The following is a 26,530-nucleotide window of genomic DNA, read 5'->3' as shown; positions in this document are numbered from 1 at the left end:
CCTCTAGGAACAAAGGAATTGGAGGGTGCCATTTCCCTCCCTGGCCCAGCATACGCACAGAGCCACCTGTGGGAAGCAGTGCAATACTGACATTTGCTACCTAACTTGCTTATACCAAGCACTGTCCCCCCACACTCTGGTGGAATTGCCCTTCCCACTCACCTTGCCTCAGTCCCAGAGCTCAGAACCCCTCCCCGAGAAATCCAGCCCGAGCACCTGCTCACACAACGTCCCCTAACTCAGGAGTTTCATAGAGTCTCAGTTCTGGCAGCAGTACCAATAGGTCTCATTTCACAAATAGACCAGAGTACACTTAGTTAAAACATGCCAAGACTCAGGCGAGGCACGAAATACTGTTCACAACGCGCAAAGATAGCTTTTGCAGATGACTGGTCTGACGGATAAAGCAGTCAGGACAAAACAGCAGAACTCACAGAGCACACACTGGAAACACTCCCAGAAACATCAGGCCCTGGGGAACAGAGGGTACTACATGGCACAGCACCACAGGACCACCTCTTCATAAGGCCATTAACCACAAAAACAGGAGACGTGGCTGACTTTCCTAATACAAAGAGAGAGATACAGAGACGTAGACAAAATGAGGAGAGAGAAAAATTTATCCCAAATAAAATAACAGGACAAGGCCATGGCCAATGATCTAAGCAAAACCGATACAGGTAACATGCCTGATAGAGAATTTAAAGTAAGGATCATAAGAATACTCACTGGATTAGAGAAAAGAGTGGAAGACATGAGTGAGATCCTTAACAGAGACAAGGAATAACATGGCAGAGAAAAAGGACACAGTACAAGAAATAAGAAACACACCTGATGGAATGAACAGCAGGCTGGAAGAAGCAGAAGAATGACTTAATGACATAGAAGACAGAGTAATGGAAAGTAATCAAGCTGAACAAAAGACAGAAAAAAGAATTATACAAAATGAGAATAGACTTAGGGAACTCTCACTCTATCAAACACAGTAACATTCATATTATAGGAGTCCCAGAAGAAGGAGGAGAGAGAAAGAAGAGGACAGAGAATTTATTTGAAGAGATTATAGCTGAAAACTTTTGTAATCTGGGGAAGGAAAAAGATACTCAGATCCAGGTGGCACCAAGAACTCTCACCAAAATCAAAAAAATCAGACTAATGCCAAGACATATTATAACTATATTAGCAAAATATACTGATAAAGGAAAAATTTCAAACCATCAAGACAAAAAAAAGACAGTAACTTCCAAGGGAAAATCCATAAAGCTAGCAGGAGATTATTTTTAGCAGAACCTTTCTAAGCCAGAATGAATTGTCATGATATATTCAAAGTACTGAATGGGAAAAATCGGCAGCCAAAAATACTCTATCCAGCAAAGCTATCAACTCAGAATAGAAGGAGAGGTAAAGAGTTTCCCAGACAAACAAAAATTAAAGTAGTTCATGACAATTAAACCAGATCTGCAAGAAATATTAAAGGGGACACACTGAGTGGAAGAGACCAACCAGAAGTGACAGTATAAGGGTAGGAAACACCTATATATGAGTATTTCTGTAAAAAATCAGTCAAGGAACTCACAAAATAATAGAATATAAAATATAACAGCATATACCTAAAAAGTGGGGGAGAAAGTAATAAAAAATGGGTTCAAACTTAATAATCAATTCAGCATAGACTGTTATATGCAAAATAGACTATATAAAAACCTAATGGAAACCATATATAGAAAACCACTAACAAAAATACAAAGAATAAAGAGAAAGATATCCTAATATATCACTAAAGAAAAGAGGCAAATCATGAAAGGGAGAAGAAAAGATCAGAGAAAAATCCTCAGAAACAACCACAAAACAAATAATAAAATGGCAATAAATACATTATCTATCAGTAATTACTTCGAATGTAAACAGACTCCAATCAAAAGACACAGGGTGACAGAGTGGGTTAAAAAAAGACTCACTATATGCAGCCTACAAGAGACTCATTTTAGACCTAAAGACACCCACATATTGACAATGAAGGATGGAGAAACATTTAATGCAAAACGATGTCAAAAGGAAGCTGTACTATGGGTGCCTGGGTAGCTTAGTCGGTTAAGCACCTGCCTCAGGTCATGATCCTGGCGTCCTGGGATTGAGTCCCATATCGGGCTCCCTGCTCAGCAGGGAGCCTGCTTCTCCCTCTGTCTGTCTCTCTCTTCCTCTCATTAATAAATAAATAAAATATTTTAAAAAAAGGAAAAAAAGAAAAGGAAAGCCAGAGTAGCAATACTTATACTGGACAAAACATACTTTAAAACAAGGACTGTAACAGAAGACAAAGGGTACTATATCATAATAAAGGGGACAATACAACAAGAAGATTGTAAGTATTTATGTACTAAACATAGGAGCACGCAATACATTAAACAAGTGAATAACAAACATAAAGGAACTAGTCAATAACACAGTAATAGTAGGGGACTTTAACTCCCCCCCTTACAACAATAGATCATCTAAACAGAACAACAAGGAAACAATTACTTTATATGACACACTGAAAGAGATGGATTTAATAGATATAGTCAGAATATTCCATTCTAAAACAGGAGGCTACACAGAACTTTCTCTACAACAAATCACATATCAGCCCACAAAACAACTCTGAACAAATTCAAGATGACTAAAGTCTTACCATACATCTTTTCTGATCACAACACTATGAAACTAGAAGTCAACAACTAGAAAAAACCTGGAAAGACCATAAATACATAGAAATTAAACAACATGCTAGTAAGCAATGAATGTATTAACCAGGAAATAAAAGAAGGAATAAAAAAGTACACTGAAACAAACGAAAATGAAAACACAATTGCCCAAAACTTCTGGACTACAGCAAAAGCAGTTCTAGGAGGAAAATATATGGCAATATAGGCCTACCTCAAGAAGCAAGAAAAATCTCAAATACACAATCTTACCTTATACCTAAAGGAGCTAGAAAAGAGCAACAAACAAAACCTAAAACCAGCAGATGGGAGGAAATAATAATGATTAGAGCAGAAATAAATGATTTAGAAACTAAAAAAAACAATAGAACAGATCAATGAAACCAGGAGCTGGTTCTCTGAAATAATCAATAAAATTGATATACCTCTGGCCAGACTATTAAAAAGAGGAAAGACTCAAATAAAATTACAAATGAGGAGAAATAACAACCACACCACAGAAATACAAACAATTATAACAGAATATTATGAAAAACTATATGCCAACAAATTAGACAATCTAGAAGAAATAAATACCTAGAAACATATAAACTACCAAAACTGAAACAGGAAGCAAAAGAAAAGTTGAACAGACTGATTAGCAGAAAAGAAATTGAATTAGTATTAAAAAAAACTCCCCCCAAAAAGTCTCCAACCAGATGGCTTCACATGCAAATTGTATCAAACATTTAAAGAAGAGTTAATACCTATTGTTCTCAAACTATTCCAAAAAAAAAAGAAAAGGAAAGAAAACTTTCAAACTCATTCTATGAGGCCATTACCCTGATAACCACAACCAGATAAAATACTCTACTGAAAAAAAGAAAAATACAGGCCAACACCCCTGATGAACATATGATCCAGCAACTGCACTACTAGGTATTTGCTCAAAGGATACAAAATTACAGATCTGAAGGTACACCCAATGTTTATAACAGCATTATGGACAATAGCTAAATTATGGAAAGAGCCCAAATGTTCACTGACCGATGAATGGATAAAAAAGATGTGGTATAGGTGCATGCACATGCACACACACACACACACATTTACCAACGGAATACTGCTCAGCCATCAAAAAGAATGAAATCTTGACATTTGCAATGAGTTGGATGGAACCAGAGTATATTATGCTACGTGAAATAAGTCAGTCAGAGAAAGACAAATACCAGATCATCTCACTCATATGTAGAAATTAAGAAAGGAAACAGATGAACATATGGGAAGGGGGAAAAGAAAAAAAGGAGAGAGGGAAACAAGCCATAAGAGACTCTTAATGTTAGAAAACAGACTGAGGAATCAGGAAGCGAGGTGGGTGGGGGATGGGCTAGATGGGTGATGGGTATGAAGGAGGGTCCCTGCTATGGTGAGCACTGGGTGTTGTACATAAGTAATGAATCACTGAATTCTACTCCAGAAACCAATATTGCACTGTATATTAACTACCTAAAATTTAAATCTTTTAAAAAAAGGTTAAAAATAGATCTACCTTATGATCAAGCAATCACACTACTGGGTATTTACCCAAAGAATACAAAAACATGAATTTAAAAGCATACATGCACCCCTATGTTCATAGCAGCACTATTTACAATAGCCAAAATATGGAAGTAGCCAAAGTGTCCATCAACTAATGAATAGATAAAGATGTGGTATATATACATAATGGAATATTATTCAGCCATAATAAAGAATGAAGTCTTGCCATTTGCAAGGACATGGATGGAGCTAGGATGCAGGATGCATAATGCTCAGCAAAATAAGTCAGAGAATGACAAATACTGTATGATTTTACTCATATGTGGAATTTAAGAAGAGAAAAAAAAAACAGGAAAAAAAGAGAGACAAAGCAAAAAACAGACTGTTAACTCTAGAGAACACATTGATGGTTACCAGGGGGAAGTGGGTGGGGGGATGACTTAAATAAGTGGTGAGGATTAAGGAGTGCACTTGTTCTGATAGCACCAGGAGATGTACAGAATTATCGAATCTCTATGTTGTATACCTGGAACTAATATCATACCATATGTTAACTAACTAGAATTAAAATAGCAACATTAAAAAAAAGGGGGGAGATCTCTTTCACTCAATATTCCTTGGCTTCCCCAATTGGTTATCATTCTTCCTCTTCAGAAAACCTAAGACCTTCTATGTGTACCTCTCTCATTACACTTGGCATATGTTTCTCCCTAGACTCTGGTTCTGTAGGAGCAGGATTTATAGAATTCTTTGCATCTTAAAATAGCACTTTGACCACTGCCTTACCCAGAGTGCTGTAAAACTCCAAGATTTGAACTGAATTAACTAGATTTAATCTAAATTTTGGACACTGTAAAAGAAGTAGGGTTTCTAGAGTACTTATTTTTTTAAGAAAAAATAATTGAGGATACATAATGATTTGGATGTTCCAGCTCTAAAACATATATTGCTTCTTAAGCTAAGGAAGCCGATGTTCCTCTTGAACTCCTCAAATTCCAAGTCAATTCTAAGGAACACTATAGACAGCAATGCCACTATATTTTTAAAAGCACATTTACTAAATTGCTCTTAAATATTTGGTTTTACATTTGGGTATTTCTTTTTTTTTTTAATCTCAATTATTTATAAGACAAAGTATCTTGGCAGATTATTCAACCTAATGAACTATCATCAGAAGTACAGATTTAACACAGCAAGACATGATGCCTATCAAAACATTTAGCCACTATGTTATCTTTTGCTTTAACCTACATGCAACACAGAAAACATTTCCCAAAATAAAATATGATGGCATTAATTTTCAGCTTCATTAACATGCTTCAATGCATTCCTCTAAAAATTTATTTTTTAAAAATGTTCTTAATTGAGATAGTAAAACAAATTGAAAGGAAAAAAAAGCCTTCCAGCTTCCTTTATTACCAAGAAAAGAATGCAGCCTAGCAGACAGAAGAACAGAATTTCCAAGGACTGGAAGCCGGGCAAGTCAAGGCTTTTGCTTCCTCCTGCTGGAAGATAGGGTGTGTGATGTGATGCCTGACGAATAGTCAGTGAAACCAAGAGGAACGGTGTGGCGCCTCATTACTGAGGATGCCTGGCAGAATCTGACCTACCTGGTGAATCCCTCCGGGAGAGATCTTGTAGGACTGCAACTTCTGTTTCAGCAGCTCCTGATCGCTGTGACGGAATGGGCACCCTGACAACAAAAAACAAGCCGACACACCAACAAGGTTATTTACCTGGGACCTGGTACAATACCACACTCGAGAGACTGTCTAAGCTCCCCTTAATTGTCTAACAGCTTATTAATAAAAAAAGTTAATTGCCCATGGGTGCAACTGCTTTCCTTTATCTAAATGACAACTTAGTTGTACGGTTATCAGGGTACTACAGGCTCAAGAGTTACATAAAACACAGCATTCTTGGGTGAAGTTGCCCACTCACTAGGAAGAGGAAACAGTTTTAATTATTCTACTTGCTAACAAGCAGAGATAATCACAAAGTAGCTGTAGCTGATCTAAAACCTTTATACAATCTCACATATTATTGGTATTTTAAAAAATTACAGTAAAAGCCTATGAGAAGGAAGATAATATAAACAAAAAAATGTACAAACTCTAAAAAATATAAAAATCTCACATCATTTTCAGATGTCTATTTCCCAGAGAGTAAAATCCATATAAATTCAGAAGAATCGCTGTTAGGAATGAGACAAATAGAAAAGTGTTTTATAGGAAAATAACTTATAATAGATACATGTTATCTCTGTATTATTTCAAGAGTAACACAATAATAAAGATGAACAAGTAAATATTTGCATAAATAAGAACACGAAAGAACTAAAATGTAAAAGCTGTATTACCAGGCCAAAATCTAGAAAAGTTTAGATGTTTTAATAAGATGTTGCAATGGTAAATCAAATACCTTATTTTAAAATTTAATATAGGAAGTCAGATTACTTTTTTTAGGTACACAGATGATGGATCTATAAGTTAAACTGAAACAATTGTGCATTTTTAATGAAAACAATGGGAAATTGGTTGCAGCAAAAATAGAAAAAAGCCTAGATGCCAAACAAATGTGTCTACCAAAAATCATCACAATAAATAAAACATCCATGATTATGGCCTCCTACAAATAATAAAATTCACAAAAATTCATAGCTTACACTTCATTCAGATTAAAACTGTAATAATTTTTGTATAAGGAAACATTTTGAGAAGCTGTGCAACACCTGGTTAAGAGAGTCTGGAGCTAAAATGTTGGTGTTTGAATCTCAGTTTACCACTTAGTAAGTGGGAGACCAGAGGTAAATTTTGTATCTTGTTACTGACTCAGATTCCCTTTCGGTCAAGTGAGGGAAATAATCACTCACAGAACTCTTGTAACAATGGAAATATAAAGCTTTTATATGCTTTTGGCACACAATAAACACTCAACATGTATTAGCTATCGTTATGATTCTCAAAAAAAAGCCATCTTGATAATGAAATTTCAAAAGATCCCAAAAAGAAAGAAATGAGGCTGCACAAGGAATTCTTGGTTCAGCCCAGAATTATTAAAGAACACAAAAGGGATATTAATTGAATTATCCAAATTACATTTGAAATAATGACTATATCTGTATGAAAAAGGTAACAAAGGACAAAGCCAAGAAGAAAGTGAGGATTGCCAAGGTACTAAAGGTCACAAAAAAGTGTGCTAAAGCTACACTGACAATAAGCAGAAGAGAGAAAAACCAGATTCCTACGTAGAGAAGCTGGTGTTATTTTAAGAGATGACAGAAAGACAGTAAAACTCAGTAACTCCTGTTTATTTTGTCTCTATCTTTCCACATCAGAGAACGCGATCTTCAAAACTAGAAAGGGCTGAAGTAAGTAACTGAAAATGAAGTGAATGCATACCCAGTTACGTGTTTGACAAGCCTTCCAACATACCTTTGTGGAAGAGATGGATAAACACAGTCTGGAGTATAGTTACACACAGATTCACAACTGGTTGAACAATCATTCCAAGAAGTGCTGCTTAATGAAATAATATCAACATGGGATGAAATCATTTTATAAATAACATAAAATGAAAAGGACAGAGACTTCTGGTTTCCAGTCTGGCTCATGAGAGACTTATATGTCATCACTACGTCCTAGCAAGGAAAAAGCTGAACAAACTGAAAAATCAACAACTCTGCTTAGACTCATCAGAGAAGTAAGATCACCTGAAGAGAGAGGCAGCTACAGAGAATCACAACATACTAGAACAGAAATCTCTGGAGGAAGCAGTGCTGGGGTAGGAAAAACCTTACCTGTAACTGACAAATTTCTGAAGTCTGGACAAATCTGAGAGTTTAAAACTCCAAGGAGACCTAGTCCTAGGGAGGCCCTATACTTTGTAAGCTTAAATTCCAGGAGCTCTACCAGGTGCTCATGGTAAGTAACAGAGAAATTCTCTTGGGGAGGGGAAAAGTAACCATTTTGACACTACAGAGCTACCCTGCCCTCAGAACAAACTATTTTACCTGAGCCTAAACTTCTGGGGATTTATGACAGCCTAACCTACTGGGGGGGCGGGGGGTATATAAACCAGTCTCTCCTAGCCATCTTGTCCCACCTGGAGGGAATAACTGAGAGTCATGTTGAAATTCATAGCCCAGGGCCATAGGCTCACTAAAAGACTAATCAGGACTACAGAATACCAACCTCTCCACCTCCCTATGTACCACCATATTACCAAAAGGCTTATTTTGGGAATTCTTTCTACCCAATATGTCATGTCTACCTTTTAAGAAAAAATTACAAGGCTTATCAAAAGGCAAAAAATAAAGTTTGAAGAGACTGAACAAACATCAGAACTAGAATCAGATATTGCAGGGATATTAGAATTATCAGACCAAGAATTTAAAATAACTGATTAATGCTAAGCGCTCTAATGGGAAAAACAGACAATGTATAAACACAGGTAATGTAAGCAGAAAGATGGAAATCCTGAGATTCAAAAAGATATGCTAGAGATCCAAAACACTGTAATGGAAAGGAAGAATGTCTTTGATGGGCTTATTAGTAGACATGGCTGAGGGAAGAATCTCTAAGCTTGAGGATGTATCAAATAGAAACTTTTAAAACTGAAAAACAAAGAGAGAACAACTAAAAAAAAATAAGAATAGAATAGCCAAGAATTGTGGGACACTATGAAAGGTGGCAGTGAGAATACCAGAAGAAAAATGCCCCCCAAAATAGAGCTTAGATATACCACATTCATACTTCAGAAAACCAAAAATAAAGAAAAAAATCTTAAAAGAAGCCAGATGTAAAAAACACTTTACTTACAGAGAAGCAAAGATAACAATTATATCTAATTTATCCTCAGAAACCATGCAAGCAAGACAGTGGAATGATTGGTTGACTGACTGACTGACTGTTTTTAGAGTGAAATATTTAAAGAGTAGAGAAGGGGGGGACCCTCCACACATCTAGAATTCTGTACCCTGTGAAATTATCTTCAAAAGACAAGGAGTAATAGACTTTTCTCAGACAAATAAGAAGTGACATTATTTGTTGTCAGCGGACCTGTAAGACAAGAAATGTTAAAAAGTTGTTCTTCAAAGAGAAGGAAAGTAATATAGGCCAGAAACTCAGACCTACCTAAAGATGAGAACGTCAGAGGATAAATAAAGGTAATATAAAAACTTCAAAGCTAGGGAGGGCATGTATTGCATGGAGCACTGGGTGTTGTGCAGAAACAATGAATACTGTTACACTGAAAAAATAAATTAATTAAAAAAAAAAAAACTTGAAAGCAAGGAAATTTATCAAGGATACTACATAATGAGAAAGGGACACAAACTCCAGGAAGATGTAACAGTCCTTAATGTGTATCCACCTAACAACAGACCATCAAAACACAAGAGGCAAAACTGGCAGAACTGCAAGAAACTGATGTAACCACTGTCTGAGACATCAACACCTCTCTATCAGAAATGGACAGACCCAGCAGGCAGTAAATCAGCAACAATATTCGTAGAATTTAAAAGCACCATCAATAATTGGAGAAAGACAACTATCATATGATCTCCCTGATATGAAGAAGTGGAGATGCAACGTCGGGGGTTTGGGGGGTAAGAAAAGAATAAATGAAACAAGATAGATCGGGAGGGAGACAAACCATAAGAGACTCTTAATCTCACAAAACAAACTGAGGGTTGGGGGGGGAGGGAGAGGGTGGCTGGGTGATGGACATTGGGGAGGGTATGTGCTATGGTGAGTGCTGTGAAGTGTGTAAACCTGGTGATTCACAGACCTGTACCCCTGGGGCTAATAATATATTACATGTTAATTTTTAAAATAAATAAATAAATTTTTAAAAAATTAAAAAATAAAAGCACCTTCAATTAATATAACTGATATCTATATAACAGCTATATCCAGAACAGCAAATTACACATTCTTCTCAGTTCACACAAGACAAACAAACCACTATGATGCAGGATGAGGCTGACGGGGAGGCAGGGTGTGCAAGTTTAGGGGCAGAGAGTATGCGAGAAGGCACTCTCTACCCTCTGCTCAATTTTGCTGTGAACCTAAAAGTGTTCTAAAAAAATTAAGTCTATTCATGAAGAAAAGGACAGATCAAGGTTTCTAATAAACATGAGCTTACTGGTTGCTAAGTACATTATTTTTTAACTGATAGGGTTTAAATTACAGGGTTTAAATTACAAAATAAAACAAACAGAAAGGACTGGAATAAATAAGATTCAATTTCATAAGGAGTAAGTTATATAAAATCCTGCATTTAATCTAATAAAAATCAATAACGTAAGTGAGGTGTTCTAGGGTCTTGGCATGATAGAGGAATCCCTGGGGATTTTACTAGGCCAAATTAAAAGTAAGTGAACTGCTTGGTGTGGCTGCTAAGAAAAGTAATAGATTTTTCTCAATTGAAGTATCTGGTAATGGTTTTCAAAGTTTAGAAGACATAAAAATTATCCAGGGCACTTGCAAGTAAATCTGACTTCATAAACCTGAGGGTGGAGGATTGCTAATGTGCATTTCTAGAGGTACCTTAAGTAAGTGACAAAAGTGATGATAACTGCTGTGTATACCCGTGCCGCTACCTTTCATCTATTAAATATGAAAGAAAAGGCATATTTTTAGTGCTCTGGACACAACAAGCATCTTCCTTAAAATTCTGTTTGTGATTATTGATCTTAATCCCTAACAGCCTAAAAGTGTATAATCTTTTTAAAAAGGATTCCATTCAGGATATGAAAACAATTAATGCCAAAACAAAAAAGTTTCGACACGTACTTCAGTAAGCTTTAGTAATCTAAAATATTTACTAATATGGACTATTAAAATCATTCTCTGACATCCTAGACAAACGAGGAGCTTTTCAAGGTATGCTCACAGAACTATTTAGAAAAAAGTTGTTGAACTCAGAAATCTACAAAAAACCGTTTAGACATTTTTTTTAACCTACAATAACTGAAGTGAATTGATAGAGGTTTGATACCACAAACTGCTAAATTCCTCACTTAATCTTCATTAATCAGATAATAGTGATGAAAATAAAACACATCTTTTCTTGGTAATCTTTTGAAAATAATGAAGTAACTATTCTAAAATTCTAAAATTCAAGTGACTCAATTCCAAAAACCTTTGAAGAACTTGTATCACTCTCCTAATCATGAGAGAAACAGAAGATAGCAGGTGAAGGGGCAAACAGAATTGAAAAGGCTGATCCAGCACCATCCAAAGCATAGCTGAGTAAATTCTCCTGCTGACCTGGTTTGGTGTAAGACAAATCACTGGAAGAGTAATGGAGCACTAGCTTGACACCGATGACTGACAAAAGCTACGGGTGATGCAAACAGTCATCACAGTGTCTCACTGTTTCCCACAGAGCTCACGGGTTTCTACACTTCACAAACATATACCCAGTGGAAGCACTTACCATGATAATCCCCTTGGCTTGGTGGATTGGTTAAAATAATCTTCATGCAACTAAAAGGCGTATAGTCTGTCCTCTTGCCTTCCTTTCCGAAGCTATGACGGATATTGTAAGAGTAGCCTTTATCAAACTGATCGGAGGAAAAAGAGACAAAGTAAGCCAATATCGTACAATATTGTGTCAGCAGTGCCAGCTAGAGTCAGAGTACAAAACAGTATCTTCTAGAATAAATTCACCATCCACTGGCAGATGTACATATCATACACATCATTTGAGTCCTTCATGTATAAATACAATTCTTTAAAAGTGCAAAACTTGTGGGAAACAAACTTCTCAGGGAGAGACAGAGAATGTTTATATATGTTTAAAGGTGAGGATAATCCTTTGCTAAGAACAATCAATTCACCCATTTCTTGGTTTGATTCCGGAGACTGTACTGGGTATATAGCAGTTTAGTCTCTTCTCCACCCCTTTATCCTACTACTCCCTGAATTCATCTATCCTACCTATTCTACTTCTGAAATGCCTCCTAACATAATTAATCCCTTCCTCTATTTTCTCTATAGTATTTTCTATTTGTATTTTCTATACAAAGTAAGAAGTAAGCAGATATTTGATGAACTGCTGCAATTGTCTCCCACCTGAAATTCCTCACTCCATGTTTATAAAGCCAGCTAACAGTATAAAAAAGACTTTGAAATGGGTCGGACAGAAAGAAACCAGAACTAGCAACTATTGAAAAGCTCAGAATAGTGGGACTTAGCTGTCCAATACTTAAAGGAAAGTAAGAAAGAGAACGAGATTAAGAGGAAAATACTGTGTTATTTTGGGGAGGTGAGATTTTTAAATTTGAAGGTATAACTCATATATAATGAAACGCACAAATCTCAAGTCTACAGTTTCACTGATTTTGACAAATCACTGTACCTATATAACTTACACCCCCATTAAGAGATAAAACATTTCTATCAATCCAGAGTTCCCTGTGCCCCTGCTCAGTCAACATTCTTCCTCAGCTGTATACTTAGAAGAAATTACTGATGTTATTTTCATCACCAGAGTTTTACCTATTCTACAACTTTAAATAAATGGAATCATACAGTATATAGTGTTTTGTACCTCACTTCCTTCATGACTTTTTAGGTTTTTGCGATTAATGCATGCAATTCATTACACATATTGTCAGCAATCCCTTTTGTTGAACTACAGACCCTAAGAGTTAAAACTAGAAATAGACAAGACCATTTAATTCATGTTCCAACTAAAATCCGTTGTGCTTATTTCTTCTAACACCTCCTTGAGGCCTTGACAAAGATGTTTTGCAATGTCTAGAACATTCCAACCACCTGGCCAGAAAAGCCCTGATAGCAACAGAATACCTAGAAGACCACATCCCACATGTCCCCTTCCCTGCCCCTGATCAGGTACCAAACACACACAGACCCCACACCCATGATCTCATGCTCTCTGCCTGCTTTCTTACCCTACCTACCTGAACCTCTATAAAACTCTATGCGTCCATCTCACCAAGAAAGAGTAGATTAATAAGACTTGAGCCTGCCACCACCCTGGCTGCTGGCACCTAAAATAAACTCTTCCCCTTCTCTTTTCCAAACTTTTGTCTGTTGAGTTATTGCCTTCTCTTGCAATGAGTTTATCCAAGTTTATTCAGCAACAGTGTTGGCAAACCCAGCCTGGAACTATGCTTTCCAGTTGTCCAGCCCCCTCAGTATTCCCCAGGATGGGGCAGTTGGCCATGGCAGCACACCAGGAGGTACCTGTTCACATCCTGAGTTAGGAGCTATGCTGGACTGATTGGTCACATTATCAGCAGTTTCTTCCTCTTACTGCTGGGGAGTGTTTCATTGTATGAATATACCAGATAGTTGATCCAGTCCTCTATTGATGGATACCTGGGCTTTTCCTGGTCTTGGCTATTACCAATAATACTGCCATGAACATTCCTGTAGATGACTTTTATAGGCATATGTTTTCATTTCTCTCATTAAGCAAATAGGAGAATTGTTGCCAATAGTTTTCCAGACTGGCCATACTATTTTATACCCCACTAGCAATGCATGAGAGTTCCACACTCTCTCAAAAGTTCAGCGTTGTCTCAATTTTGTTCATTTTGGCCATTCTAATGGGTAGGTAGTGATAGCTCACTTTGCATTTCCCTGAGACTAATACTCATGAGCATTTTTTCACATATTTTCTTGGCTTGTGATATGCCTTATTTCGTAAAGTGTCTGTTCAAATATTCCTCCCATTTAAAAAACTGGCATGTCTTCTTTGTAGGTATTCTTGATATGCTCTTGATACAGCTCTGCTGTCAGATACAAGTGCTACAAATATTTTCTCATAGTCTGTGGCTTGTCTATGTATTTTCTTGATGTTATCTTCTGATAAGATGGGCAAATATTTTTATTTTCATGAACTCTAATTTATCAATTATTTTTTAAAAGATTTTATCTATTTATTCATGAGAGACAGAGAGAGGCAGAGAGAGAGGCAGAGGCAGAGGGAGAAGCAGGCTCCCTGCTGAGCAAGGAGCCTGATTCCAGGACCTGGTCTCAGAACCCTGGCATCATGACCTAACCCAAAGGCAGCAGCTTAACTGACTAAGCCACTCAGGTGCCCATTTATCAACTTTTTGGATGGTAATGCTCTCAGTGTCCTAGGGTAGCTTGCAAAGGTATTCTCCTATGCTGTCCTTTAGAAGCCGTACTGTTTAGTCAGGTCCTGATTCATCTCAAGGTAATTTTTTGTGTGTACTGTGAAGTAGGAGTCCAGGTTCTTTTTTATCACCCGTAGAAGAGGAAGGATCTTTTCCCCTCTATCTTCCTAGGTTCGTGGGCCTACCTGGGCCCATGAATCAAACTGATAAAAGACGTTCACCAAAAAAAAAAAAAAGAGAGAGAGAGAGAGAGAGAGAGAAAGAACAGTTTAATTACATAAGTAAGTAGGTGCACTCATGGTTGTCTTTCAAAGAAATAGGAGTTGAGGCAGTCAAACAATTTTAGGTTTACAAACCATTTTAGGCTAACCAAAGGAAAGGGGATTCTGGGTGGGAGAGGCGAATTATGAGGTGAGGGGAGATGTGTATGGTAAATAAAGACTATTGTTCTGCAGATGAGTCTCTTGGGCGATAAGAGTTGTTTAGAGTAGCTCTCTTTCTGGTACAGAGACAACTTTACAAATGTAAATTTCCCTTTAAAGGGGAAATTAATACTTTATTTTTAGGTGGTGAGGAGGTGGGTAAAGTGCTCCTCCTAAATCTGCTGGTTCTCAACTGCCCTTAGCTCAAAACAATCCTTAAGTCAAAGCGGCATATTTTGGGGTGGCATATTTCAGTGCCCTTCAATGCCGTTTGTTGAAGATATTTTCTGTTCCTTACTAAATTGCTCTGAACAGAAACACATTTATAAATACAAAGTAAAAAACAGAGGATGCTAGAGGAAACGGGAGGAGAGGGCATAGGTGAAACAGGAGAAGGAGATGAAGAGATACAAACTTCCAGTTATAAAATAAGTAAGTCACAGGGATCAAAAGTACAGCACAGGGAATATAGTCAATAATACTGTAATAAACATTATATGGTGACAGACTACATTTATCATGGTGAGCATTTTGTAATGTATAGAATCGTTGAATCACTATGCTGTATATAGGAAACTAATGTAACATTGTATGTCAACGCTACCTCCATTAAAAATAAAAATAAAAAATAAATTGCTTTGGTACCCTTGTCAAATTTGCCCATAAATGTGTGGGTCTATTTTTGGGCACTATTATTCCATTGGTCTATATAGGTTTATCTTTTTGCCAACGCCACATTGTCTTAATCAGGAAATCTTTAGAGTTCTTTTTTTGTTGTTGTTCTTTTTCAGTATTATTTTGGCTATTCTTTGTCCTTGCATTTCCATATAAATTTTAGAATCAGCTTATCAATTTCTATCTTAAAAAAGACCTGCTGGAGTTTTCAACAGTCAGTAGCTTAAGGCTTCAGAACTACTTATCTGCTCACAAGCAAACTACAACCAGGAACACAAATGCCATTACAACTAAAAGAGAACTTGCAAAATAAGTAAATGTCATTGGTGAAAATAAGAATGTTCAATGTTTCAGTTAGGTATCTTTTATGAATACCTTCTGTTTGTTTCGACAGTCCTAAACATTTTAACTATCATCAATCTCTGTGAAAACTTTTAGGTATAAAGTGAATTTAAGGGGCGCCTGGGTGGCTCAGTGGATTAAGCCGCTGCCTTCGGCTCAGGTCATGATCTCAGGGTCCTGGGATCGAGCCCCGCATCGGGCTCTCTGCTCCACAGGGAGCCTGCTTCCTCCTCTCTCTCTGCCTGCCTCTCTGCCTGCTTGTGATCTCTCTCTCCGTCAAATAAATAAAATCTTTAAAAAAAAAAAAATAAAATAAAGTGAATTTAATCAGATACAAGATTTCTGTATGTTCATCAGAAGACTCTGGGTCAGCTATTCTGTAGAAGGAACAGAAAACTACTCTCTCTAAATGAAGAAAAGCTGAAATTAGTTTCTTTCACCACCCTCTTCTTTCCAACTTATTTACTGCCTGCATGTAAGTACATTTAAAATTTGGACCTTACTATAATTAAGCTTTCAGACCATTCATATATTTATTACACAAACCATCTTTTCTGGTTTTCAGACTAGCAAACCCCTGAAATACTGTAGAGAAGGTACACTGATTGGGAGATGTTTTTGTTACTGAATGATCAATCAACAGCCGCTAACTCAGGAAATAAATGGAGAGGCCCTGGGGCATGGCTGCAGCCAACTACTCCATCCCAGGGAATCTCCAGGGGGCTGGACAAATCAAAAGCAGAGCTGCTCAGCTTGGTCTGCCAACACTGTTGCAGAACAAACTCCAGGTAAACTTGTCGCAGGAGAAGCCAGTAACTCAAGAGATGAGGGTTTGGAAGTGAGAAAGGGAAAGATTTATTTCCGGTGCTGGCAGCTGCGGGGAGGTGGCCAGCTCAAGCCTGAACAACCAACCTCTCTTGGTAAGATGGACACTTCAAGTTCTCTGAAGAGAGGTTCAGGGGGGTACATGCAAGAGAGCAGGCAGAGAGAGATCACAGGTGGGGGTCCGTACGTGTTTAGCACAGGATCATGGGCAGGGAAGGGGATGACCAGGGTGTAGTCTTCTAGGTATTCCAGTGCTATCAGGGCTTTTCTGGTCTCGTACTTAGAATGTTCCAGTCACTGTCCATGCCTCAAGAAAGTGCAATAAGGAATAACTTTTGGGGTCTATAGTTGATAAGAAGGCTGGCTGACATTTTCTTAGAGAATACTTTCTATGTGCCCACATATACAACTCAAGGGACTATCTCTATGTATTCAAACTAAACCACAGAGAGGTAGAGAGAACCAGGAGAACACACTTTCTTGGGCTCCATCCCACTCTGTCCAGTGATGGGAAATGCCAGAACATCAGCACTGGTCTTATGGTGGGTGAGCTGCAGTTTTCAACCTTCCAAATTAGTCCTGACATCCCAGCCACGGCACGGGCAACACACCAATTTGCAGGTCTGCCAAAGACAGCAGTCAATTATTTTGAGGGGCACTATGTTACCGGTGAACTCAAGAATAATCATAAAGTAGGCACATCTTTATCCTGCTCCTACCCTATCTCTTTCAGAGTCTCTCTCACAACTTTACCTTCTATACCAGTCCTACTCATGGTCTAGTGACCTTACCTTATTATACTTTTAGAAGTATTTACAACCAAATCTACTCAGAAACTATGAGTATATACCTTCAGAGACCGTGATGTAAACATTCGATTGCCTAGAAGAACAATGTATGGTCTTCCTTGGAAGAAAATCTTTACTAACAAGAAAAGCCCAAGATGAAGTATTACTCCCATCAGCAAAGGAAAAAAACTGCCATTCATTATGGTCAAGCTCAGCTTGTACAATAAAGTGAAAATGGTTAAAAGCAAGTATCCTTCAGAGATATAATTGTATTTGATATTAGTTTTGTTTTGTTTTAAAAATTTTATTTATTTGAGAGAGAGAGAGAGAAAGAGCACAAGCAGGGGGAAGGGCAGAGGGAAAGCAGAACAGACTCCCCGCTGAGCAGGGAGCCCCATGTGGGGGTTTAATCCCAGGACCCAGAGATCATGACCTGAGCCAAAGGCAGACACTCAACTGACTGAGCCACCCAAATGCCCCAATATATTTATATCTGAAAAGGAAAATCTTCTTGACTTAAATGAGGCAAAACAGCCATATACATGAGGGCACAGAATAGTGTATGGATATGGTATTTCTTAACAGGACATTTTCAGTCCTTCTTTAGTAATACTTGATTCTAACCCACAAGTATCTGGAGCTCTAATTAATTTATGTATAATGTACTATTTGTTTCACGGGTACAGTTCCGTGATTCATCAGTCTTTCACAACTCATAGCACTCACCACAGCACATACCCTCCACAAGGTCCATCACCCAGCCACCCCATCCCTCCCACCCCCCTCCACTCCAGCAACCCTCAGTTTGCTTCCCCGAGATTGACAGTCTCTTATGGTTTGTCTCCCTCTCTGGTTTCATCTTGTTTCATTTTTCCCTCCCTTCCCCTATAATCCTCTGTCTTCTTTCTCAAATTCCTCATATCACTGAAATCATATGATAATTGTCTCTGATTGACTTATTTCACTAAGCATAATACCCTCTATGGAACTCTAATTTATGTACGTAGAAGACACTGGGGGAGGGGATGCTGGTGGGTGTCTGCCAAAACTACAAAAGAACTCATTCAATGCACAGATTTCAGCATACCACGGATCAGTAGTTTGGCCCCAGTAAGTTGAGTTACCATAAACAAGAACTCACAGCTTAGCAGCAGGGTCCTCCTACATGCAAGTGGACGGCAACTAGGAAAGAGTATGAGAGCTTCCCATGGCCTCTGCTCAGCGCACTCTTGTTCACTCTCTTCTATAGTTTCTGACCTGTTGATAACTTCTTCTTGTGTTACTTCCCTCAAGTTTTACTTACAATGTTAATAACCAGAATGCATGCTATAGGAATCTAATATCTAGTGCTCCCCTCCCTAACTTTTAAATGCTTACTTACTATACTCAATTACTATCTGTAAAACTAATTTTGTGATCAGCCACCTACAGATTCCAAATACTTTTCTTTAACCACCTCTCAAGGTCATTGGAACATCATACATATTCTAACTAAAACCACACTCAAAGGAAACTAGGAGGCCCTGAAGGGTATGGGAAGAAGAAAAGGCTAATAGTTAATGATATGCAGAACAAAGGCAAAAGAAATATAGGTAAAAAAAAAATTAAACTTCCTTACAACGTACAGCCCATTGACAAGTACTTGGGACAGGCAGAGGGACCTTCCTCAAAGAGCTCAACTGCTTCCATGTTAATACGTTGCTAGAAGCAAAAGACAACCTTAGCTTGACGTTAGCCCTACCTCCGGGATCCTATAAAAATCCCTTCAGAAACTTTCTTTATTTCTAGTCCCCCAAGATAGGTGTTAGCAATCACCCTCCAAGATGATTAGGCCCAGATACACATCTGCAAGGTCTCATGACTAAGGTTTTAATAGACAGTAGTCAATGGACTTTCCCTGACAATAGCTAGCTCTTCAAGGTCCTAAAAAACTGGCTTCCAAATTCCTTAGAGACTAACTCTATACCTAACCACCTCCCAACTTGTAAGTAATAATCAGTCACTCCTCGTAACCCTGGTGCAGCTCTTTCTGCCCACAGGTTCCATCCTGTATTTTAATAAAACCGTCCTTTTTGCACCAAAGGTAGCTCCAGAATTCTTTCTTGACTGTTCACTTGGCTTCTGAACCCCAACATTTTATATCAGTCAAAGCAGGGCTTTAAGTTAAATATCTGAGTTAAAATCCTGTCTTACCCCATGCTAGCTGTGTGACCTTGGGCAGGTTACTTAACCAATCTATAAAGTTCCCTTATATATAAAAATGAAGGAGTAATACTTAACAGATAGGGTTGGTGTGGGGATTAATTAGCTGATTTTCATAAAGCACTTGGTATAGCATCCAGCACAGAGTAAGTCTTCAATACTGCTGTTATCATTACCAAGGTAGTCAGTTTTATTATTAACTAGAAAAAGCTATCTTAGGAGCACCTGCGTGGCTCAGTCAGTTGAGTGTCCAACTCTTGATTTTGGCTCAGGTCTTGATTTCAGGGTCATGAACTCAAGCCCCACATCAGGCTCCCTGCTTGGCATGGGGTCTGCTTGAGATTCTCTCCCTCTCCCTTTGGCCTTTCCCCAGTCTTAGGCATAGGACTGAGCATGTGCTCTCTGTCCGCCCCCCCCCCACACACACACAGAAAAATAAATAAATAATTCTCCCTTTGTCCTTTCCCAGTTTTGGGCACAGGACTGAGCATGCACTCTCTGTCCTCCCCCACACCCAAATAAATAAATAAATATTTCAAAAAAATAAAAGGAAAAAAAGGCTATCTAAGTGGGTCAGATCGTGTTATTTAATACTGCTTCAATTACCTACATGTTTTGCCTCCAGCTCCTCATCAGAAAAACTTGGAATCTAGTTACTCCCTCTAACTCTTTATAGGACCTTAGGGAAAAAAAATCAGTTAAGCAATTTCAAGTCTGTACCACAGCTGGAAGACACTGCTGCTATTACTGTAATTCAATAAATTACCTCCCATGGTGTACTAAATATTCTTCTTCTGCTCTGTAAGAGTTAATTCATTTCTCATTGGTGAGAACTTTTCATAAGCTTATGAGGCAGCAAGGTGTTAGAGAGATACCCAGATTTTGGTTCTAACTTTGCCACCTACTAGCTGAATAATGTTAGGCAATTATAAATTACTTCAGTCTGTTTTTTTCATTTTTAATATTGTAATAATGAGACCTGTACTTCACTCTATGCAAAAGCAATTTGTAAACTGTAAAATGCTAAGTATATACTATGATTATGTGCTACAATTATTTGTATGAAATTTGTATAAACTTGTTTTATCATATTTGAAAAGTGAAATGTTAAAAATAGATTCCATTTTATATTCAAGTGCATCTCTGAAAACTCCTGCGACTTCACTTGAAAAAGTCTGAACACACATTATATATATTTTGAAGGATGCCAGAAGATTCCACCGCAAAGTACGCCTCCTTACTGAATGAATTATTTTCAAAAGGTCATTGAGAACCAGCAGATGCCAGAAAAGTTCTCCCATCCAAGTACTAACTAGGCCCGACCCTGCTTAGCTTCCGAGATCAGACGAGATAGGGCGCGTTCAGGGTGGTATGGCTATAGACGATGCCAGAAAAGTTCTAAAAAGCGCCCACTAAGTTTTCCTTTCATAAAGGAAATTTCCCTGTGTAAACCTATCTCCCTCTCCCTACCAGGAAGAAAACAACTCTTATCATTGGAGAAGGTGTAGACTTAAAACTGCATAACAAAGCTTACTAAATAACCCTTGTTTGCCATTCCCAGTCAACTTCTTAGAACTTGCTCCCTTCACAGGCCAGGAAGCCCCAAACCCCTTTCTGCACCTTTGAGTTACTCATATCTGGGTGTTTCCATGTGTACCAGCCGTATGTATGTTAATAAACTTCTGTTTTTCTCTTGCAAATCTGTCTTATGCCAGTCTAATTTACGAGCCCCAGCTGGAGAACTTAAGAAAAAAGATTCGTTCTCTCCTCTACAGTCTCACTGCAAAAAGTGGGACATGTTTTCCATCTTCACACCCTAATCTCCTTCTCTGAATTCATGGAGAACATTTTTAGTTCTAGACCCCAAGGTATGCTGATTTTCATTCCCTCAAATTTCCCCTGAGGCAGGATCACGCTAAAATCTTAAAATTTTGATTCAACTACTTCATAAGAATTAAAAAAAAAAAAAATAGTAGAATGCCAAAATCCACAGAAAAAGTATTGAATGGAATGATCCTATCTTATCTGACAAGGTAACTGATTAAGCAGATCACTTTCAGTAAAGCCAGTATACATAAAAAATCACCTGTGTACCAAAAAACCTGCCAGAATCATCAGAGGAAAATGGAAAGCTATCTCTTACGGAATGCAGGTGGGATGTGGGCTAGTGGGTTTGTTTGTCTTTTTCATATTCAGTGGCTATACCCAAACAAATCAGAAAACAAGGTTTGAGGGTCATCTGTGACCTGGGACTGGGTGATCTACATCATTCTAATTGTACCTATTCAGTCAGGTATTAAGGAAAGAACATCATTTCTAAATTCCTAATGGGCAATTTAGTATAAATGCACTACTGCGATTAGCAATAAAAAGTACTTAGCGATATCTCAAATAATAATAGTTTAGATTTCTATAGATCTTTAGCAGTGACAAAATGATATTTTTTAGACCTTTTACGACCTGTAAAGTATAGAAGTTAGGTAGTTTTCTCTCTTTTATAAATGAGCCAACTAAGGTTTCAAGAGGTTGAGTGAATAGTTATTTCAATTACTTCATAGAAAAGCTGGTGTTAAAATCCTAGTCTTCTACTTTCTAGAAAACATTATAAAATTATGAACGGGGCAAATGAATAAGTAAATACAGGCAAGTGTCCGTTATCTACGCAAACATTCAGCTGTAGGCTGCTTCTCCGCTCTCAGCTGCTTCAGGGCCAGCAGAAAGTCACACTGAACCAGAGTTAAACAAAATGCTTCTGATTCAGTAAAAAACAGAGAAAAGTACCTACTCCCCAAAGAAATAATAACTCTAACAAGCTACTTGCATGATTTACCTGGTTTCTAATCAACCATGATGTTAGAATCATAAAAAATGGCAAATATGAAGTAAACTCTTCCTGCAGTGAAGAAACACTAGTGTTTCCCACAGGCTTTCAAACTATCAGGCACACTTGATACTCCTCCTTCTATAATCTAGTTGGGGACATGACAATGAACTGGACTAAAAAGAGCAGAGAAAACCAAGCATGAAAACAGACATAAATGCATGCAGAACACACTGCTGCGGATTTAACTGGCCAGTTATTTAACTGGATCTGGATTTGGCAAATTTCGCTTCCTTATCAGAATCAAAATTTAAGAGCTGGAACAGGCTTTAGACATCATCTAGTGCAGCCATTATTAAATCCAGAAAAGAAAGGAACGAGAGTCTAAGTTGCAGGGGAGTTAGGCAAAGAACCTTAGTCCCTGCACCGCCTATTTCAGGCACTTCTCATTCACTTCTATAAACCTCCTGCCTGGCACAAATCCCAGCAAATTGCAGTTGCTCACTAAATGTTTACTAGTCTTAACTGTTAAAAGAGTCTTTTTTGTACTGTATGTTCATTGGGCCCTGTCGCACCCACAAGAGGACTGAAGGCTCATATTTATTACAATGTTAACTTTGAGCAACAACAGAGATTTAGCAAATTCCTATCACTACACATTGTTAACTGTTTAACATGTTATTTCAGTAGAGGCCTCAACAATTCCACCTGGAGGACATGGTCTGGGGCAGCTGCCTGGTAAATTAAAACGTAATCTTACATTTTAACTGGCTATCTGTTCAGCCAAGTGTTCTGATCTTAAGGAAAAGGACAGATTAATGATGGAATTTTCAGCATCTCCCCCAGAAAGCTTGTTTTAGAAAAGCCTACTTTATTCACTGACAGGGATGCCATAACGCTGAATGAAAATGCATTAAGATTCCAAATTTTCTAAAATTTAAAGACAGAAACCACAGACAATCCTTTCATTCACTAAAGTGAAAGCATTTACTGAATCACATTCTTACAGCCTAAGAAACTAAATATAGTAACTTTTAAGAGGTGATCAATTTACTCTCTATCTCACTGGTAAGGGAAGAGCCAACATAAAACAAATTATCACCAGAAAACCACAGGAGCAGGCTGACTGATGTAGAATGCTCTAGTCCAAGATGAGTTGGCTCAGCTTGAATAAATCGGTCTTTTCACTCACTGAAAACAAGAGAAGCAAACTGAAAACATCATCTGAGCTACAATCAAAGACTCCACGAAAGTTAGCTGATGAGAACTTCTAATCTCCAAGGGAAAGGCTCCCTCTTCTTCACAGATACAGGAATTGATTTTTACAAACATTTTGAAGTAAAAATTAAATGTAAATTTATTTAACTTCTGCCAGATTAGTTTCATCCTATTCACTCATTTTCTCGGACGTTTTGTCGATTTTTTTAATAGTTTGCTTTTCTAGATTTCCTTATCTGGCAACGTTAATCCGAAGCAAGTATTTTCTAGAACTAAATTTCTACTATGACAGAATTTTAAAGATCTAGCATGATTACTAAAAAGACATTTTAAGATACTGTTTATAGTCTACTATACATACTATATGTACAGTTTCCATAGTTTTGAAGAGTTACCAAGATAATCACTAAAATATAGTTCCCAAAGCCTACAAATATTTAGAAATATATTTTCATATAGACTTTTAAATATTGATATATAGATATATTTCAATATGTTTCAGGATAAAGATTCAGAATTATCACATATTCTTGGTGGTTATGCCTTTTATCAATATGTATTTGTCCTGCTTAATCTTTTTCTCCCCATAGTACATTTTGTTTAATACTGTCACTCAATTTTTTGATTCTGCTTTCTGGTATTCCTCTCCCCCATCTTCATCGTCAATCTTTCAGTGTCAGAATGTTTTAAATAAATAGCAAATGGGTAATTGGTTACCCATGACCACCCTCTAGTGGTTACTCGTAGAATATTAAAATACACATTTTTTTAATCAATGTCAAAAATGAATCTGACTCTACAAAACAGACAAGAACTTCAGCATAATTACAAAATTACTTCCGTCGTAATTACAAAATCAGCTCCAAAATAACTTTAAAGTGAACTGCTAAAAGGATTAAATGATTTTCTCAAATTCACAACAATACAGTGATATATGTCACTTATTAGATTACATGTCATCTTCTAGCCACCTAAGTTTGGCTATATAACAGATGACCAAACGAAAAAAATTACGTTAGATTTAAAAAGTTAGCAATAGGGGCGCCTAGGTGGCTCAGTGGGTTAAGCCTCTGCCTTCGGCTCAGGTCATGATCTCAGGGTCCTGGGATTGAGCCCTGCATCAGGATCCCTGCTCCCCTCTCTCTCTGCCTGCCTCTCTGCCTACTTATGATCTGTCAAATAAATAAATAAAATCTTAAAAAAAAAAAGCTAGCAATAACTGAGAAAAATATTTCATGCAGTGAAATGACAAATGTCATGAGATAAAGTTTTAATATACAGTGACAAGTTATTATTCCTCTACAATTTCAGGGACAAAGAGAAGATATCTTGCCTCCTATTGTAGGCAAGTGTTTTGTCTCTTCTCTAGAGATTAGGAACGAACAGTTTCCACTAAATTCTCTAAGGCTGCATCTGAAGGAGATCAAAGGGAAATACACAAAATATATCAAGAATTAGAAAAATGTATGTTGGGTGATGGGTGGCAAATTTATTTCTTAAGGAATTTACAAGGTCTCATGGAGAGCTGATTGATTCTAAGACTAGGACAGGGAAATGAAGACATGAGCCTGTAGCATTTTGTGTACTGGATAAGAGGTGCTTAAAAAGAGGATGGGGGCATGTCCAAAAGGCACTGGAACTAACCTGAAAGAGCTCTCAATGTCCAAAGCTGGAACAATTTGAGCAAGAAAATAAACAAAGTACAGAATTATAATGCATAGAATGAAATGTATAACTGACAAGATGTTCATGAGTACATACCGATATATATAACTGAAAAAATAAATAAATGGGGGAAAAGGGATAGTTTTCCTAATAGAAAAATTACAATTAATAGATGTAGAAGGATAGGGAAAGAGAAATCTAACCATTAGAACACCATACTAGGGGCGCCTGGGTGGCTCAGTGGATTAAGCCGCTGCCTTCGGCTCAGGTCATGATCTCAGGTTCCTGGGATCGAGCCCCGCATCGGGCTCTCTGCTCCGCGGGGAGCCTGCTTCCTCCTCTCTCTCTGCCTACTTGTGATCTCTCTCTCTGTCAAATAAATAAATAAAATCTAAAAAAAAAAAAAGAACACCATACTAATAATAGTTGCAGGCAAGATCCACTGAGCGATGCTAAAAATTAGTGGGGAAATAGGATATTTACATAGCCTAAAAGTATCTCCCCCAAGATATTTTGAGGAGAAAACAGTTAACTCTATAGTAGAGAAACTCAGGAGTTAAACAAGTGATCAAGGCCAATATCACCAGTAATAAGTTATGCTGGTATCACATGCGCCAGATACCTCTTATGGTATCATTTTAGGAGATACAACAATTAAACACAATCTGCAATCCTGGATTGACTCTTGGAACAGCAAAAAGACATGCGTGAGAATACTGTACCAATGTTAATTTATTAATTTTGATAATTGTGTAAGAGTTTAAGATGTGAATATTAGGGGAAACGAGGTGAAGTGCATATGAAACTCGGGGTACAACTCTTGCAGTTTTCTGTAAGTCTAGAATTTTTTCAAAATAAAATGTTTATATACCAGGCAATGGACTAGGCATAACACAGATGATCTCATTTGACTGTCCTAATGACCCTGCAAAATTAGTATTGTTATCCCTATTTTACAGCCTGGAAGATTGAGACTTGAAATGATTAACTAAAATGTCCAAATGCCCACAGTGAAAGGTGCCAGACTGCAACCTTCTTATGATTTGCTCAAAGTCCATGTTCTCTCTACCACGTTATGATAAACACATGCAAAAATAGCAAAAGTTATTTTCAGAACTTAATGCTAATTTTCAATTTGCTTAAAACATGAGGTATTCAGCAAACAAAGGCTTTCTATCATAATAATAAAAGGCAAATTATTATCTATTTAAGTAAAGCCATTTTAATTTACTCTA

At 37.5% G+C, this 26,530-nt stretch overlaps 1 protein-coding gene across 3 annotated transcripts in view; it reads right to left on the bottom strand.

Annotated features, from left to right (window-relative positions):
* Positions 1–26,530, bottom strand: part of PRIM2 (DNA primase subunit 2) — a 338,917-nt gene that overhangs the window by 47,195 nt on the left and 265,192 nt on the right. For all 3 annotated transcript variants that reach the window (XM_046006195.1, XM_046006194.1, XM_046006196.1), the window contains exons 11-12: positions 11,664–11,790; positions 5,831–5,913 (exon numbers count right to left, since the gene is read on the bottom strand). In XM_046006195.1, coding sequence (XP_045862151.1) covers positions 5,831–5,913; positions 11,664–11,790 — 210 coding nt within the window. The remainder of the gene's footprint in view (positions 1–5,830; positions 5,914–11,663; positions 11,791–26,530) is intronic.

Source organism: Meles meles, chromosome 5, assembly GCF_922984935.1.
Source record: "Meles meles chromosome 5, mMelMel3.1 paternal haplotype, whole genome shotgun sequence".
Lineage (NCBI taxonomy): Eukaryota > Metazoa > Chordata > Mammalia > Carnivora > Mustelidae > Meles > Meles meles.
Note: the sequence above shows the minus strand (reverse complement) of the source record. Positions and strands in the feature narration are given on the sequence as shown.